This window comes from Peromyscus californicus, unplaced genomic scaffold, assembly GCF_007827085.1.
Source record: "Peromyscus californicus insignis strain IS unplaced genomic scaffold, ASM782708v3 Scaffold_17__1_contigs__length_78620276, whole genome shotgun sequence".
Taxonomy (NCBI): domain Eukaryota; kingdom Metazoa; phylum Chordata; class Mammalia; order Rodentia; family Cricetidae; genus Peromyscus; species Peromyscus californicus.
The window spans coordinates 24,999,604-25,017,400 of NW_026294469.1; the positions used below are offsets into that span (position 1 = coordinate 24,999,604).

Genomic DNA, 17,797 nt, shown 5'->3' on the forward strand with positions numbered 1-17,797 from the left:
CTCAAAACTTTTCAGAGATCTGCCGAATATGGCATTTAAAATGTTTAATTAAAAAAAAAAAACCTTTTGTGATAGACAGAAATGCAGACTCCTAGTGGTGACTCTAAGGTCTCCATAGAAAATGATGGGGCACAGACCTGAATGTGGTAAACACTACCCACTGGGCAAAGCCACCAGGACCTGCCCAAACCGTGGACACTGTTGGGTTGACTGCCCTACTCTGCCTTGTCAAAGTCGGCAAGTTTTTCCAAGTTCCTCCTCCACAGGAAAATCTTTCAGACCCTCTGGTCTGGCAGCCAAAGGCCCATGCTGTCCTGTGCAGCAGCTGAAGTTAAAATGCTGTCCTATGTGATAGCTGAAGACTTACAACCTCTGGCCCCAACAAAAACACTCAAGACCACTACGGGAGCCTAGGGTAATCATCCAGATAGTCTGGTAAGTCTCTGCCATTTTAATTAATACACAGGCCATTTGGATTACACTTCCTGCTATAATTTCTCCTTCTTAGATCTCTGATGGTATTGGTGGCTAATTGGAGCTCTGTTGCTTTTTCTACAGATATAAGGTCTCCTGCTGAAAAAGGCAGACACTGCTTACTTCATACTAAAAGATAAACTCACAAAAACAGGTTTCAACATAACTTTTACCATTCTTTTTTTTTTAAATAACTGATTAAGTCGCCAGGCGATGGTGGCGCACGCCTTTAATCCCAGCACTCGGGAGGCAGAGCCAGGCGGATCTCTGTGAGTTCGAGGCCAGCCTGGACTACCAAGTGAGTTCCAGGAAAGGCGCAAAGCTACACAGAGAAACCCTGTCTCGAAAGACCAAAAAAAAAAAAAAATAACTGATTAAGTCAATTTATTAAAATAGTTGACTTAGGCAACTGCAATAGTGACTTCCTTCACCACAAGGTGTTTCTCTTGTAGAGACTGCTCTTGGTAGGCATGTGCACCGGTTCTTTCGCACCTCTGATCATGACAGCACACACTCCCTCTCCAGCAACTTCACGCTGAGGCTGGTGAGCATGATTCGAATTCAGTGAATCACCTCGGGTTCCACTGGCATCTTTCTGGTATCTTTAAAAGCCATGGCTGCAGTGCAGCTTCGGACCACAGAGAGTTAGGATGGAAACAGACTGAACAGAGCTCCACTGCATGCACCACCTCGTCTCAGAAAGTTTTTACTATTCTTTTAATTAAAGTAACTTGCTCTCCAAAGACTACTCTCAATAAACAACCACTTATGTGTGTCTAATGATAACCAATTGGATAAAAAAAAAATTAAAGTTTATGCAAATTATCAAAGTCTAAAAGTAATTTAAGTTATAAACATCTACAAAAAGCCTAAATAAACTGGGCAGTGGTGGCGCACGCCTTTAATCCCAGCACTTGGGAGGCAGAGGCAGGTGGATCTTTGTGAGTTCGAGGCCAGCCTAGGCTACAGAGTGAGTTCCAGGAAAGGCGCAAAGCTACACAGAGAAACCCTGTCTCGAAATACAAAAAAAAAAAGCCTAAATAAGTTATGAGGGCCTAATAAAATTATTTCATATATGTAAATACAAATTATAAATTTGTATATATAAATAAATATAATATACAAATATTTTTATATAAAATGATTTTTTTTCTTTTGTTTTTTTTTCAAGACAGGGTTTCTCTGTGTAGTTTTGGTGCCTGTTCTGGATCTTGCTCCGTAGACCAAGCTGGCCTTGAACTCAGAGATCCACCTGGCTCTGCCTCCTGAGTGCTGAGATTAAAGGTGTGCACCACCACCACCCAGCCATAAAAAAATGATTTTAAAATGAGAGCTATTTCATATTTCTTCCCTCCTCTATGCTATTGTTATACTAAGACTTCAAAAGTTCAAAGTTTAACATTAATCAACAAAGTTCTAATAAGATGGAAAATCACTAACTACTATTATCAGCCACAAGCTCAAGATTTTAAAATTCCTCTAGTTGTCTTCAAAATATAGATGCTTCTCATCATGCTAAAAAAAAAAATCTCTGTCCAATCTATATACCCAGCCCTTTGGACAGGAAAAAAAGGTTCATGAATTTTAACCCAAAGCCATAGCTTTTGCTATGACTCAAAGATGTGAGTCTACTTCAGCTGTTCTGGACACCTGTCAGCTGCTCTTTCTACATTAGGATTTCAGTACCGACTACAAACAACAGTAATTTAAGTTTGAGACAACTGAGAAAGTCATAACTTAGAGCCACCTCTCACAGGCCAAAGGGACTCCAGATAAATACTCCTGTCAATCAACAGCCTACACTCCCCACCTATTGCCTATTCCTGAGGGGGAAGCTCCTATAAATAGAAAGGGTTCCTTTAAGTTCTTCAACTCCTGTCCCTGGTCTGCATCTGTCTTGTCAGAGTTCCACTTGGCTGGTAGACACCATCCAGGAATCAGCTGTGGACTACAAACTGCTCCAAAGGTGACCTACATCACACCAGCCTCAGGTAGTCCTACAAAACCGGAAAGCCCTGGACTTGTTGAAAACTGATGTAAACTAGTCTAGCAGATGTGATTGCTCCCTGACTCTTCAGTTGGGCCAATAAACCAGATGCTTTTGATAAATGCCCCATTGTCCTAATCGCCTCCGACCTCTGACTAACATTCCAGCCGTCCTGGGCCCTGACAAGAGCATCCTAATTTCACCTGAGAAGCAGCAGCAGAAGAGAATATATCATCCCTATCCTCAACAGAAGGCTGGAATGTTAGATCAAAAGGAAACTCCCTTGCAACGGGAAGAAAATGGCTACCTACAGTACCATTAATACCTATAGTACCATTAATACCTATAGTATCATTAACACCTATAATACCAAAATTGAATGGCCTTTAAAAATTTGTTCTTTCTACGCTAACCAAACAGATGTAACAAACGAGCAGGTCATGCATCTTTCAATGTGTTACAAATTTTGTTTCCCTCCAAATAAAGAATGCTAAGATCCTATCAAGGATTTGATAGGCACACATAAGACAAGTGGGCTATGATAAACCAGCCTGCCTCCATCTTGGGCCTGAGAGCCATCTTATAGTAAAGACAAACTAAGTTTATTCCTGTTTATGATTAAATCTGTTTCTCAAGGACTGGGCTATGACCCACCTGTAACCTTAACTACAAATGGTTCTGTACTGCCTGTTCCAGGAAACGGCAACCATGCCTTTGTTTCAAAAGGCTATTATGACCACCTTGTTACGATCATGTTGTTATGACTTCCTTGTTATGGCCACCTTGCAACCATGTCTTTGATTCAGGAGGTTGCTATGACTAATTTCTGATGTTTATGTTCTGCTTCTGTAACCCCACCACCTACTCCTGAACTATAAAAACCCTTATTTTCCCAGTGTCTAATGCTGATCTCCTGAACCTGCCTTCAGGGAGAGACAGCCCATGTACACGAATTTTAAAAAAGCTTACTATAATTAGTTTTGCCACGATGATTTGGGTCAGTGGTCTTTCTCCTCAAATCGGTGGGATTAACAATCCCCTCCACCCCTGACAAACTTGCATTAACAAGAAACAAAGCAGATGCTCAGAGCAGACAATGACTAATCAAGGCTGGGAAAGTGACAGTATTAGAGGAAGGGAAACCAAAATATAGGTAGAAATGAATGGATTCCATTCTTAGTGAATCCCTAGAAGATTGGAAAGGCCCTAGACTAGGAAAGGAAAGCACTGTACAGGTGAATGAACCAAAGATAGGCTCTTCTGAGCACCTCATCTTGAAAGGTTGCTAGGGGCAGCAACTGGGGCCCAAACGAAGGTAGAGCCAAGTATGAGGCGCACACCTTTAATCCCAGCAGTTGCAAGGCAGCAGCAAGCAGATCTCTGTGAGTTAGAGGCCAGCCTGTTCTACATAGCAAGTTCTAGGCCAGCCAGGGCTACACAGTGAGACCCTGCAAGAGAAAACAAACACCTCACAAAGCTACAGTTTCCTCTCTCCAGTCCCCCTCCACATTTTCAAAACTACATTTAAGCCAGAGTGAAAGATCACCCAACAGATGACTCTTCCTTTACGCCATTTCCTCCTGATGGCAACCAACAAGTCCCATAGCTCCACTCTGGTAAGGCACATTATTTCAGGTATGGACTGGCCTTAGTCCTCTCCTAGGCTCCCACCCACTGCTCATGGACAGTCCAGGCCCTGGGGATATACACTGTTTCAGTGTGGGATGGATTGGACAGGAGAGATGAGGCTTTTGGAGGCATCCTGGAGAATGTGACAATCTGTAAGGACGGTCACTCTGCCTCTCAACCACAGACCTGGAGAGGCTGCAGACACACTAGAAGGTCTGAGCCTTAGTCTCACCTCAGCTGCAACCCGTGACATGCATAAAAAAAAAAAAAAAAAAACCTGATCTTCCTTTGCCCTGCACCCCTCATCATGTATAAAATTTATAAATGTATAACATTTCCCTAAGTGACAAGAGACTTTTGTTATTCACAACCAAGTGCCTTTCAACCAGGTCAGAATTTATGCTAATAAGTGACTCTTGGTGGGGATTCAGGTAACTTCAGCATAGAGACTGGTCACCAGAAGGACTACTTCAAAATTTGAGGGCTGGAATTTTAAGAACCATTCTCTATGCCTGGGGAGTGCAGGGGGGCTGAAGATTGATCACCTATGGCCACTGCTTGGCATCAATCAGGCTATGTAATGCAACTTCCTAAACAACAGGCTTTGGAGCTCTTCCCGAATGACGTTTGAACTGGAAGATGGTAGACCCACAGAGGGCATCGGAGCTGGGTAGACAGACCACCACATGACTCTAAGAGTTCACTGTCTGAACCTCTTCTTAGCTGCTCCTGAGTTGCATTCTTTTTTGTTTTGTTTTTGGGGAGGTTTGGGGTTTCTTGTTTGTTTGTTGTTTTTTTGGTTTTTTTCAAGGCAGGGTTTCTCTATATAGACCCGGCTGTCCTGGAACTCACTCGGTAGACCAGGCTGGCCGTGTACTAGAGATCTGCCTCCCTCTGCCTCCCGAGTGCTGGGATTAAAGGCGTGCGCCACCACTGCCCGGCTCTGCATTGCATTCTTGAAACCAGACAGATATACTTAAGTAGTGGGTTCTGTTTTTTTTTTTTAAGGTTTGTTTTTATTTTAAGTGCGCGTGTGTGTTGTGAGGATGCCCTGGAATGGGAGTTAACAGACAGTTGTGAGGTAAGCTGTCATGTGGGTGCTGGGAATTGAACCCAGGCCCTCTGGAAGAGCAGCCAATGCTCTTAACCATTGGGCTATCTCTCTGAGTTTATTTAATTATCAAAATTATCAAACCTGAGGAGAGGGTGTGAGAATTCTGGGTAGTAAGAGGTATAGGTAGCCCAAGATTTAGAAGTGGCATCTGAAATGGGGACAGTCATGCGGGAAACCGAGCCTTTAACTTGGGGGATCCAATACTAATCCTTAGTAACTAGCACTAGAATTGAACTGATTCCTTGAACATAGAACAAATGAACCACACAGCCCCTCTGAAGCTGCAAAGGATCAAAGGCCCAGGGGAACAGCCTTGCTGTCACCCTTGACTAGGGTCAGATGCTCCTTCAGACAGATGTCCAGAGCCTGGAGGAAATCAGGCTCCTCTTTTAAATACTTGAAACCAGAGTAGTTGGTGCACTCTAAATGAGGTTTTTAAAATTCAGTTCCCTCTTATTGCTCGTGTAGATTTGAAATGATCTGACCAGATGGCTGGTGCTCTATAATTCTTGGATTGCTCTCATCAGTTGTTGATGATTTCCATTTTTTTTCTCTTTTTCACCCATCACATAAACGTGTTCCTGCACAGACTTCCTGCATGCTCCCATTGACTGGGCTCTAATACCATTACTTCAGGGATTCTTACAGCCGCCTTTAAGTCAAATCAGGTCATAAGAAGTCTCAGGTTGAGCTTGGCTGTGCTTTCCTGAGTCCAGAGGGGCCAAACAGGTAGGACTGGGGTGGCCTGTGTCCAGGTGTCCTCCTCTCCTCCACTTCTCCTGCAAGTCCCCAAAGAAAGGGAGCAAAGGTGTAGTTTTTAAATGAGAACATATTGAGTATGTCCTGTTTGTCAGGTCCTTTGAGAAACAGCTTATACACGCATACACGCACACACACACACACACACACACACACACACACACACACACACACACACCCCTTGCTTTATTCTCATACCACTTCTCTGAAGTTATTACTCACATTCCTATTTTCAGATATGGAAACTAAGGTTTAGAGCCTCTGAGCAACCTGAGCACCCACAAGCTCAGGCCCAGCATCATACAGTTAGGCCAATGGCCCCACTGAGTCCTCAGCACTAGAGAGGGCCCGGCCCGCCCCACCAACGGCCTTTTTGTTGTTTCTGTATTGTCCGTGAGCCTGTAAGCTCAGACACAGGGCTTCAGGTCTATTTTGTTCTTTAGGAAGACCGCGTGGCACAGGTTTAAGCTGGGCTTAAGTTGTCTGCATTTTGACTCTCCCACTTGTCGTTTGAGTCATTTCCTCTCGCTGAGAATGAGCTTTGTCTGTAAAAACGAGGGTAGTTACAGCATCTACCCTCAAGGGTCACCAGCAGAATCAAGGCTTAGTAAATGTGAGCTCTTATCGATATCTCTGCTACAAGAATAGCACCTGGCACAAAGTGGGATCTCAGAAAATGCTCAGGGAAGACAAGTCATGGGAGCTGGCTGTGACCAGTGTTCTACACTAACAAGTGGCACAAAATTCCGGGACCCAGGAGTCCTCGGCTCCAGGACAAATGTCTCAGTTCCCTGCCCGCAACCAAAAGGACCTGCCAGCAAACAGCTTTCCCCTGCTTGCTCATAAGCAGCTGTTGCTGGATCCACACGCAAACGCTTGTGCTGTGCCTCCGCTAGGTGAGGCAGATCCCAAAATAAACCGAAGACAGAGAGACAGAAAAACCCCTTCCAGGAACAGCAGCTCCCAGGGACGACACTGACAGTAGTAACCGAGGCAGGCAGGCTGCAGGGGCAGTAGCTGTCTCAGTGCCGTGTGCTGCTGGATCAAGTTCCCACCTGGCCTAGTGGGAAGACCTGAAAAGTCATGTGTTATCCCCCAGGGCGCCAGGCTGCAGCAGGTAGTCTGGCAATCTGCCTTCCAAGGAGCCTAGCCCATAGCTCAAGTAGCCTCTATACTCTAGTATTCTTCCCTTTGAGGCAACAGGAAATTAGAGGTACAGCCTTTCCTTAACAGGCCAAAAGCTCTTTGAACAAGAGCGCAGAACTGGTAGGCCTATATAGGATCAACAACTATCTATATAAACGTATCATTTTCTTTAAAATCCCCTGCAGTACCCACCATCTTCCTGTGCCTGCCTCTGGCTCTCAAGCAAGAAAACACTCTACTAAACTTTCTGTTTGTGTGTATCCCTACCCTCTTCAAAACTGCTATTGGAGGAGAAAGGGAGAGCATTTCATAACCATCAGTCTTTCCTTCACACCCTAAGTTCCCCTCCCCAGGTAAGACCACTAGGAGAAGAAGGCTGTGTGCTCATGCACCCTCAGAGGTGTCCAACTCCACAATTGGACTGAAGATATGTGCAAGTGAGGAATTGACCTCAGAACACCAGAACACCGAAGTGATGCCTTCATGACATGCACTGGGTAGAAGACTTTGTATCCACAGTGTGCTCAGATGCAACAGCCTTTACAGCAGCTTCAAGAGAATTTTGTACAGAAGCGTTTACAAGGAGCTCTTGAGAAACTGCGGGGTAGAGGGTGTTGTCAAAGGAGCATCAAGTTAAATGTAAGACAAGTGCTTCTCTCCAGTTCTCCTGAGGCTCTCAGAGCCCACTCCTCACTCCAGTCACAGTCTCTGGCTCTTCCTTCCGAGTATTCATGCAGCGGCTCTTGAGCCATTAGTCACAAGCAGCTCCACTAGGGCTAGGCAAGTCTCAAAATCAGAAGTATGAGCCCTGTTCTGTTCGCAGTATGGACCAAAGGCTTGAAGGGTGCTACTGACCCAGCCAAAGAAGCAGAGTCGAAGTAGGAACCCAGAACATCAGCCCCCATCTATCCAAGCACTTGCCTGTTGAAAGAATACCAGCAACTCTACATAAAAGCAGAGGACATAGCCACAACTTTTACCTCCCCACTCCTGAGAGCCTCTCTAAGCTATTCCTCAAAGACCAAATTCTGTTCCCAGAGCTGAGAGAGGACAGGCAGAGTTGGACTTGCTGAATCAAATGCCTCTGTTCTTAAACTTCCCTCTGCCTGACGCCATTAGCTCCCACTTGGCTTCTCTGGTGCTTCAGCACTCTTGGGTGGCAGCGACTACCCACATGCAAACCTAGCAGGAGTGACACTGCTGGCTGGCACGGCGAGTGCTATCCCTGGCAGCACAGCAGCATGGGGGCCGTGAGGACACAGGGATGGATTCAGCAAGGACCTGATGAAACTGCACTACGTCTACTACCAAGACTTGCCGTCCCCTTTGCCACAGTCCAGAACACCAACAGCTTGCACTTGAGAACAGCCAAGGGCAGCTGGAAATGGGAAGGAAGTGGGAAGAAAGCGGACCAAGGCTCTGAGGTCAATGACATACAACAAGTTAGATAAATAACAGGACAAGTTATCCGACCTCTCTGAGCCTCAGTATTCCCACTGGGTAATAAGGACAGTAATAATTGTATTACTATGAAATCAAAGACCTCACACCAGGAAGTCAGCCACACACCTGAACATGGTAAGCATTTCCCAATTGCAGACTATTGTCATTATTACCTGAAACCCTTGACTCAGGGTCATAAAAGGGTTAGGAAGTTGTTCCTTCTGAAGATGCCCCAATTATGACCAGGCAAGGACCAGCCCCTTCGTTTCCTTGGCATGGGTTCCTTTAACAGAAGATTTGGGGCCCTGCACCAGTGCTCAGGATTCTCCCGTGAACACTATTTCAGCAGCACTGAGCAGAGCAGCAGAGCCCAAAATAGCATTTGCAGAGCAAAGCACATGCCACTGCCTCTCCTGTGCTTCCGAAGTGCAGGGAGGCAAAGTTTCCCATCACTTGCTCAGAAAGCGCGGCCACCCACCACAAGCCTCCCTTCCAGGGCACTCATATGCCACAAACTGCTGACAAATGACTGTCCCCAGGCCCCACTCCGATGGTCACCATGAGAATGGCTGCTCCCAACCTTCAAGGACAAAGGACCTTTGTGTGTTTCAAAGGAACAGAGCGGGTCTGGTACCTGGTCGAAGAACCTGCCACTCTTGAGTCGGCTGAAACACCTCCAGGATCTCAGTGTCTAGCTCCTCTTCTCCTCTGGTTTCCTTTGTCTCTGATTCCTTGTGGATACTCTCCTCTGTGCTGGTGAGCGCAAAATTATTCTGAGAAAAGAAAATAGTGCATGACCCACCACTACAAGGGCCCAGGCAAGAAGAAACAACAGCTTGAGGCCCTCCACTCTTCCTGTACGCACCTCCCACCTTCAGACACGTTTAGACACTTGCAGTTCCTTTCACAAGGTCAGCCTCAGAACCAGCATGTGAGGCGATATGTTGTGGGGTATATTCAGGACTTTCATACATGTATAAGGAATACCACCAGAAGATTCCATACTTTCTTGAGGGGGTTAAAAAATGCTAGGGAGAAGGTTAGCACAGTCGTTACTTTCTATTTAACTTCTTGCTACAGACAAGCTGGTTGGTGGCTGAGGTCTAATTGACTCCCAAGCGTTCTGGTAGACCCACTGGGGACCGATAGGGCATAAATGTCCTGGAACATTCCAAACCATGGAGTAAGAACTGCAAGTGGGAAAGTGGGTTCTAACTGGGCCAAGGCGAGACCATGTCCAAGTTGGAAACTGCTTCCCCAAACATGCTTCTTTCTAACCATAACACCAGGGAAGAATAAGATGGAGTCTGTGGAGCACTTGGAGAGTGGGAACATGAACACCAAGTATTATTCATTTTGCTTCTTCCTGGTATCCCTTTTTTTTTAAGTTTATTTTTATTTTATGTGTATGAGTGTTTGCCTGAATGCACGTGTCTGCGTGTGAGCAAGTGCACATGTGTGCCTGCAGAGCTGGCCTCCCACATTTAAACCTGTATTTGCAAGAAAGTAGTCATGTGAGCCTCAAGAGCCTGGAAGCAGAGGGTTCCAGAGCTCGGGGCAATTATATCTGGGACAGGAAGGGAGCCCACACCAGCACACAGGAGGTTGTCCCTGCCTCCCAGCTCCTGCATTACTCTTCATCCCTTTCCCATGGATTTCTTCAAATCTTCCCTTGAGCCACGTCTGTGCTGAGGACCTCACTCACCTCAGTTTGATTTCTCAACCATTCTAAGCCTCCTGGGAGGTGTCATGTGCATGCACTCCCTCAAGCAGCACCCCAGCACTAGAAAGGGACTCCCACCTGCCTGGGACCCACAGTGTCTCGTCTTTAATTAGCTGTCAGAAGAAAGGTTAAGGTGTTAAGGTTTTGCTGATGACAATACAGAACCCTTCTAAGAATTTTCACATTTTAACTAGAAATAAAAGCATGAAATTTAGGTGGCAGAATTTCACACCTTGTTAAGGACCAGAAAGGAAAATATCTTGGGCAAAAAGAGGCTCTTAAATCATTTCACAATTAATGAGATCACTGACTATGGCATAGAGGTAAAGAACTCAAGCTCTCTGTCATATAACACAAAATTCATTGTTTTGTGTGATTCTGGGCAAGTTATTTAACTTTTGAAGACTAGGTTTCTACATTTGTAAAGTAGAAATAACAATCTCTAGTTTATATTTTAGATGAGATACTGTAATTCAAGCACTAGCCCTGACAACATTGTACTTATCATCATCATCACCTTCAAGCCCAGCCTCAGTTATATAAGCAAGTGCAAGGCCAGTGTACACTACACAAGACTCTGCCAATGGGAAAAGGAAGAAGGGCCAGGAGAGAAAAAAGTGGGAAGGAAGAAGAAGAAATAAGAGACAGACGGAGAGAGTGAGTATGAATGAAGAGCAGGATAGCAGATGTGTCATGAGACTACAGAAGAGAGCCTGTCAGGAAGATGTGGCCATTCGGGATTTCCAACTGCCAAGACTCCTGGGGCAGGTACTGGGTCCATCTACTATCACTGTATGCCTAAGACCTGGCACCCAAGACTTAGTTCATAATGGCTGAGTGAGTGAATGAATAAGTGAATGATGAATGAATGACACTTCATAGGAAGGTGTGACTTTGGGGCCTTAGAATAAGGCAATCCCCAACCCCTGAGTCTTCTGCAGACAGGTAGAAAGCAGTACCATATTCTAGAATAAGACTACTTTATCTAAGTACCCAGAACCTATGTACTCTAGGACCAAGCCATGCTAGCCAGCCCCTGGCCAAAAGCACTAGGAGACAGGATTAGAACAATATTAATAAAAATTACCTCCGAGTGGTATAGATCAAATCCTCCAGAAGCCAGGCAGGAATGGCCGAAAATGAGTGAAGCAGGCCAGGTGGGTATGGCAGGGAGCACCACGCTGTGAAGCACAGTCCTCCCCCTTCACCAAGGCAGCTGCCACTCCTCCGTCCAGCCCTGGCACACAACTTGAACACACAGAAATCTGCTCATGTTCAGAATGTAAGAAGACCAGACCAAACACCCAAGTTTTAAATTGCAGTTTTGCTTTAGTTACCAAGAGGTAATTCCTGGATGTGTGACAGTGAGCAGGAGAATAATTCTCATAACTTAGAGAAGCAAGAAGTCCTTTGTTGTATGACAGACTTTTTGTGGGGAGATGCAACACACAAGTCTACTTGTATCAGAAAAGGAACCCAGGACAGACCAAAGTAATGACTGTGTCGAAGTTCCATTTGGTGAACCAATGAGTTTTTTTGCTGACGTTACCATCAGGAGTATTGGTGAGGACTCACTCGCTATAAGGAGTGGTGGTAACTCAGAGGCAGTGGCATTACCAGAAATCCCACACCAACAAGGGTGCCCACTCCCACAAACCTGCAGCCCTGGTGTCCTCCACACAGCTTATATGCACCTCCACAGCCTCGGTCTCTTTGTGCAGTCTGGGTGGTCAGTCCCCACCTACACCCACCCCTGAACTGCTCTCTCCCTGTTACACTGTGGGAGGCCCCCTAAGAATCTTCCAAGTTTTTATTCTTCCTCTATGTCTGACCTGTTTACTTCCTCCAGCCTCCCCTCCTTGGGCAAATGTTACAACTTGGAGGGGATGCTATAATGTGGAGGAATGTGCCATTTAACACCCTTTAAAGTCCAGGCAGGGCTAGTACTGTTCATGCTGATGGCTAGGACATAGGAAAAGCTACTTTTTCTGGATTTCATTAACAAAGGTAACAGATCAGGTTCACCAGCAACAGAGCTGACTACAGGTACCTGACGTGCTTTCCTCCACAACAAAGGACCGACACGTAAACAATAGCTTTTGCACTAGTGTTCAAAGCACAGACTCGAGTGTGATGGGGATGCGGCAGAGACATTAAAGAATGGAGATGCATCCTGGTCTTGTTAAGAAGGGAACCAAGTATACACAATCTACTGACCCTCTTAACTAGAACCACTTGGTGGGGAAAGAGCAAGCAGGAGGCCCCCACAGTCCTCGCTCAGGCCACTGACCACTGACAGACACCTAAAGCACTGACTGACTGCTGGAGAAGCCTGTAGCTCTCACGGGTCCTGAGCCCAGTCCGGAGAGCTGTCACTGAGTTACCATGGAGAATGAACTCAGCCATCCTGTGCCTTCCTCTCCACAGGCTCCTGTGCTGTCTGGAGACTTTGCCCACTTAGGATCCTGGGAAGCAGTTAGCCACAGTTTAGCCAACTCGGCCCTGGAGGCAGAATGACAACCAGCACTGAGCAATGGAGCTGGTTAAGCTCTGTGGTCCTGCAGCCCCAGGAAGCAGCTAGGCTGTGCATTCTCGGAATCTCTGCCTCCTGGAGGCCCTGAGAAGCACACAGACAGCCTACCTTAAGCAAGTGGTCCTTTGAGGCACTATCACTATACAACCATTGGTCACATTTACAAATACCCTTTCTGGGCCCAATGGTGCAACCCGGCGCCTGTGGAATGCTCAGACACATGGTCCTTGCAAATAGACAGGAACCATGGTTCTGCTGCCATGCTTCCTGTGTGCAGGCCCTCTAGAGTAGCCCAACTCTCATATGACCAGCAGAAACTGACAGGCATTCCACACCCACAACCAAATATGCCACACCCAGAGCTGCCAGCAAATCCACCCAAGAGAATTTAGGTGCAACCCACCAATTCCTGCAGCCTAGTCTACGAACACACCACGGACATCACCAATATTGATTACAGCTGAAAAAGCTACATGCTCTAAAGTACTCATCTAGAACCAAAGTCAACACAACCTATGCTGTTGGTATCCCAGCACTCACTGTCAGGGTTGCACACACCTGTGATCTCAGCATTCCTCACACTGCAGTAGGAGAATCTCAAGTTTAAATCCAGCCTGGGCTACAAAGCAAGACACTATCTCAAAACAAAATAAAACAACAAAACAGAAGCTACCCTGGGGTGGGATGGAGAGATGGCTCAGTGATTATGAGCACTGCTTGGTCTTCCAGAGGAAAAGTTCAATTCTCCACACCCTCATGGTGGCTCACAACTGTCTGTAACTCCAGTTCCAGGGCATCTGACCACCTCTTCAGACCTCTGTAGGCACAGAGTACGCACAGAGTACACAGATATAAATGTAGGCAAAAACCACTCACACAAAAATATAAATATTCCTTTTTAAAAGCTACCCTATAAAATTAGTAGAAGTGCCTGGTGTGGCAGTGCACGCCTTTAATCCCAGCACTTGAGAGGCAGAGGCAGGCAGATCTCTGAGTTTGAGGCCAGCCTGGTCTACAAAGCAAGTTCCAGGACAGCCAGGGCGTCCCTGTCTCAAAACACGCCCCCCTCCCCCAAAAAAAGAAGCAACTAAGCCACCAAATGCACAAATATCAATGTGGAAAAACAAGTAGAATAAAAGCAAAAGTAACACCATGGCTAAAATGGAACAAAATAGCAACAAACACAAGGAAAAGGACTCGTGAGGCAGAGGCAGGCGGATCTCTGTGAGTTCGAGGCCAGCCTGGTCTACAGAGCGAGATCCAGGAAAGGTGCAAAGCGACACAGAGAAACCCTGTCTCGAAAAACCAAAAAAAAAAAAAAAAAAAAAAAAAAAAAAAGGAAAAGGAAACTAATGAACCACCTGAAAAAGAATTCATGTTAACAGTCTTAAAATTTAATGAAATAATACAATACAGATATCATAACAAAATTAGGAAGACAATTCATCACATGAATGATAAACACAACAGAGAGACAGATTAAAAAGAAACAAATCTGCAGCTAGAGAATTTAACAAGTGGATAAGAAACACAGTGGAGACAGCCTTAGCAATCAGGGAAATGCAGATTAAAATAACTCAGATATTCTATCTCACCCCAGTCAGAATGCCTACCATCAAGAGAAACGACTGGGGGCTGGAGAGAAGGCTCAGAGGGTATGAGCACAGGCTGCTCTTCCTGAGGTTCTGAGTTCAATTCCCAACAACCACATGGTGGCTCACAACCATCTATAATGAGATATGGTGCCCTCTTCTGGCAAACATGCAGGCATAATATTGTATACAAAATAAATAAAATAAATCTTTAAAAAAATGAGACATTTAAAAAAAAGAAAGAAAAATGACTGGGTCATATGGCAGGTTGTATGTTTAGCGTTTTGAGGATTCTCCATCCTGATTTCCAGAGTGGCTGTACCAATCTTCACTCCCACTCACAGTGAATTAAGGGGTCCCTTGTTCCTCAACAACACTTGTTGCCAGTTGTTCTATCTATTGATCCTTGCATTATGATTTAGGTGAGATGAAATCTCAAAGTTGTTGTGTGACATTTTGTTTGTGTTCTGACAAATAAAGCTTGCCTGGAGGTCAGAGGGTGGAGCTAGCCACTAGTTAACCATAAAGCCAGGCACTGGTGGCTCATACCTTTAATCCCAGCACTTGGGAGGCTCACACTTTTGATCCCAGCACATGGGAGGCTCACACCTTTGATCCCAGCACTTTGGAGGCTCACACCTTTAATTCCAGTACAATTGGGAGGTGGAGACAGGAATATGAGGCAGGTGGAGAGAGGATCTTAGGCCCTTTTGGTCTGAGAGGTAAGAAGTCACTAGTGGCTGCTCCTTTGCTTCTCTGATCTTTCGGGTTATTATTCCAATATTTGACTCCTGGTTTTTACTGATAAGACTAATTAGGATCATGCCTCACAAAGTTGTTTGAATTTACATTTTCCTAATTCTGAAGGATGATGAACACTTTTGAAGTATTTCTTAGTCATTTGTATTTCTTCTATTGAGAGCTGCCTGTTCAGATCCCGAGCCTGTTTTTCAATTGGTTGCTTTTCTTGACTCTTGGTTTTTTGAGTTCTTTGTATATTCTAGATATTAATCCTCTGTCAGGTATATACCTGGTAACAATTCTCTCCCTTTCTGTGGGTTTCTTCTTTCACTCGACTGATTATTTCCTAAGCTATACAGAAGCTTTTTAGTTTTCTGAGGTCAATTTATCTATTGTCGGTCGGCCTTAATTCCAAAGCAAACAAAGTCCTATTTAGAACAATAATAGGATACTGCCCATGTTTTCTTCCAGCAGTTTTAACATTTCAGGTTTCAAATTGGGGTCTTTGGTCCAGTTGGAGTTAATTTTTGTGGGGGGTGTTAGATATGGATCTAACTTCACTTTTCTGCATGTAGACGTCATTTTCTGAGAACAATTGGTTGAAGAGGCTCTTCTCCAGCATATGTTTTTGGCCTCTTTGTCCAACATCAGAAGGCTATACCTATGTGTACTTATGTTAGGGTCTTTATTTTTATCCCATTAGTCTGTGTCTGTTTTGTGACAGTTTCATATTGTTTTGATCACTACAGTCCACTGTATGACTCAACTACAACACTCCTTTGCATATGCCCAAAGAATTTGATGTCCTACTCACAGGCACTTGTTCAGCACTGTTAACTCCTGCCCTGTTCATACTAGACAGGAAAAGGAAACAGCCAAATGCCCTCCAATAAACGAACGGCTAATGAAAACATAGTACATAAACACAATAAAATAGTATTTGAACCAAAAGAAAAAAAATACTGGGTGGTAGTGGCGCATGCCTTTGATCCTGGCACTTGGGAGGCAGAGGCAGGAGGATCTCTGTGAGTTCGAGGCCAGTCTAGTCTACAGAGTGAGTTCCAGGACAGCCAAGACTACACAGAGAAACCCTGTCTCGAAAAACCAAAATAAATAAATTGATTAATTAATTAAATTAAGTAGTATTTGGCTGCAAAGTAAAACAAAATCATGAAATTTGAAGGTAAATGGGTGGACCTAGAAAAGATTATATTGAATGATGTAACCCAGATCCAGAAAGACAAATGTCTCATGCTCTCTCTCATGGGAAGCTCCAAGCACCAAATATTCAGATGTGAGTACATAAGTAACCACAAAATCCCGGAAACTATAAAGGGACCATGAGAGTGGGGGTGCTTGAGAGGGGAACAGCAAGACTCAGGTGATATGGAGGGGAATGGGAAAAATGGAGAGGGGCACTGGAACTGGGGAGGAGGGAGGACCAATAACATCAAGGTTGTTTGATAAAGGCTGACAATGTCCCCAACAAGAACCTGACAGAAACCCCAGTGCCAGGCATGGGAGCACTCCATTCAAGTTGTTAGTCAGGAGAGTCCAAGTGACTCCCAGAATAATGTGGCTGCTGTTGTCCTTGGCTGCCTCTCGGGGTCAGAGGTAGTAAGTCCCTAATCCTGAAGACATCACATATTTAGGACACAGGGATTGGATAATTTGAGCTGGATCTAACATAAGTCTCCTATCTGTGGTCTAGCTTCCATAGTACCAGAAAATCTATGCAAGTTGCCAAGGGGGAGTAAAGATGAATAAAGAAAATACAGTATCAAAAAAAATACAGTATCTAATTAGATAAAGGAGTTTTATTCAACTGTAAAGAAGAATGGAATTTCATTACTCATAGTATTAACAAGAAAACACGTTGTTGGTAGGAAAATAAATAGAGCTAGAGATCATCACTTTAAGCAAGATAAGACAGACTCAGAAAGACAAATATCATGATTTATCTTTTATATAGAGCCTAGACTCGTGTGTGTGTGTGTGTGTGTGTGTGTGCGTGTGCGTGTGCGTGTGCGTGTGTGTGTGTGTGTGTGTAGAGAGAGAGAGAGACAGAGACAGACAGAGACAGAGACAGAGACAGAGAGAAAGGGGTGAGATAAAAGTAGAAAAAGGACCATAAGGGGGAGGAACAGGTCTAAAGGGGAGAACAAAGAGTAATGGAGCACGTGTGATATGGAAGCAGGAGAAGGAACTATTTGGTAAAAGAATACCAACAAGAATGGAGAAAGGGAAGAGCATATGGGGTGCAAATAAAACTAAAACAGAATGACATGTATGAAAACGTCAAAATGAAACCCACTAGTTTGCTAACTGAAAAACATAATTTCAAAATCTACCACAAACATGAATAACCTCGAGCATAAATGGATTGAATTCCCCAGTTAAAATATACAAACAGGTTGACTGGAGTTAAAAATAAGGCCCAAGGATATGCTGCCTACAAGAAATTCATTCCACCAGTAAAGTGGACATAGACTGAAGTGAAGAAACTGAGGAAAAAATCATGCAAGCAGAAAAAGAAATGAGCAAGAGTAGCTACACAGCTATTAGATAAAATAAATCAAATACTTTAAAACACAAATAAGGTCACCATAGAATAATGAATGACCAATTCAACAAGATGAAACAGCAGTTATAAATG

At 44.6% G+C, this 17,797-nt stretch overlaps 1 protein-coding gene across 2 annotated transcripts in view; it reads right to left on the reverse strand.

Moving 5' to 3' along the window:
- Sil1 (SIL1 nucleotide exchange factor) overlaps positions 1–17,797 on the reverse strand; it is a 249,916-nt gene that overhangs the window by 150,384 nt on the left and 81,735 nt on the right. For both annotated transcript variants that reach the window (XM_052741878.1, XM_052741877.1), the window contains exon 3: positions 9,187–9,325. In XM_052741878.1, the coding sequence (XP_052597838.1) occupies positions 9,187–9,325 (139 nt within the window). The remainder of the gene's footprint in view (positions 1–9,186; positions 9,326–17,797) is intronic.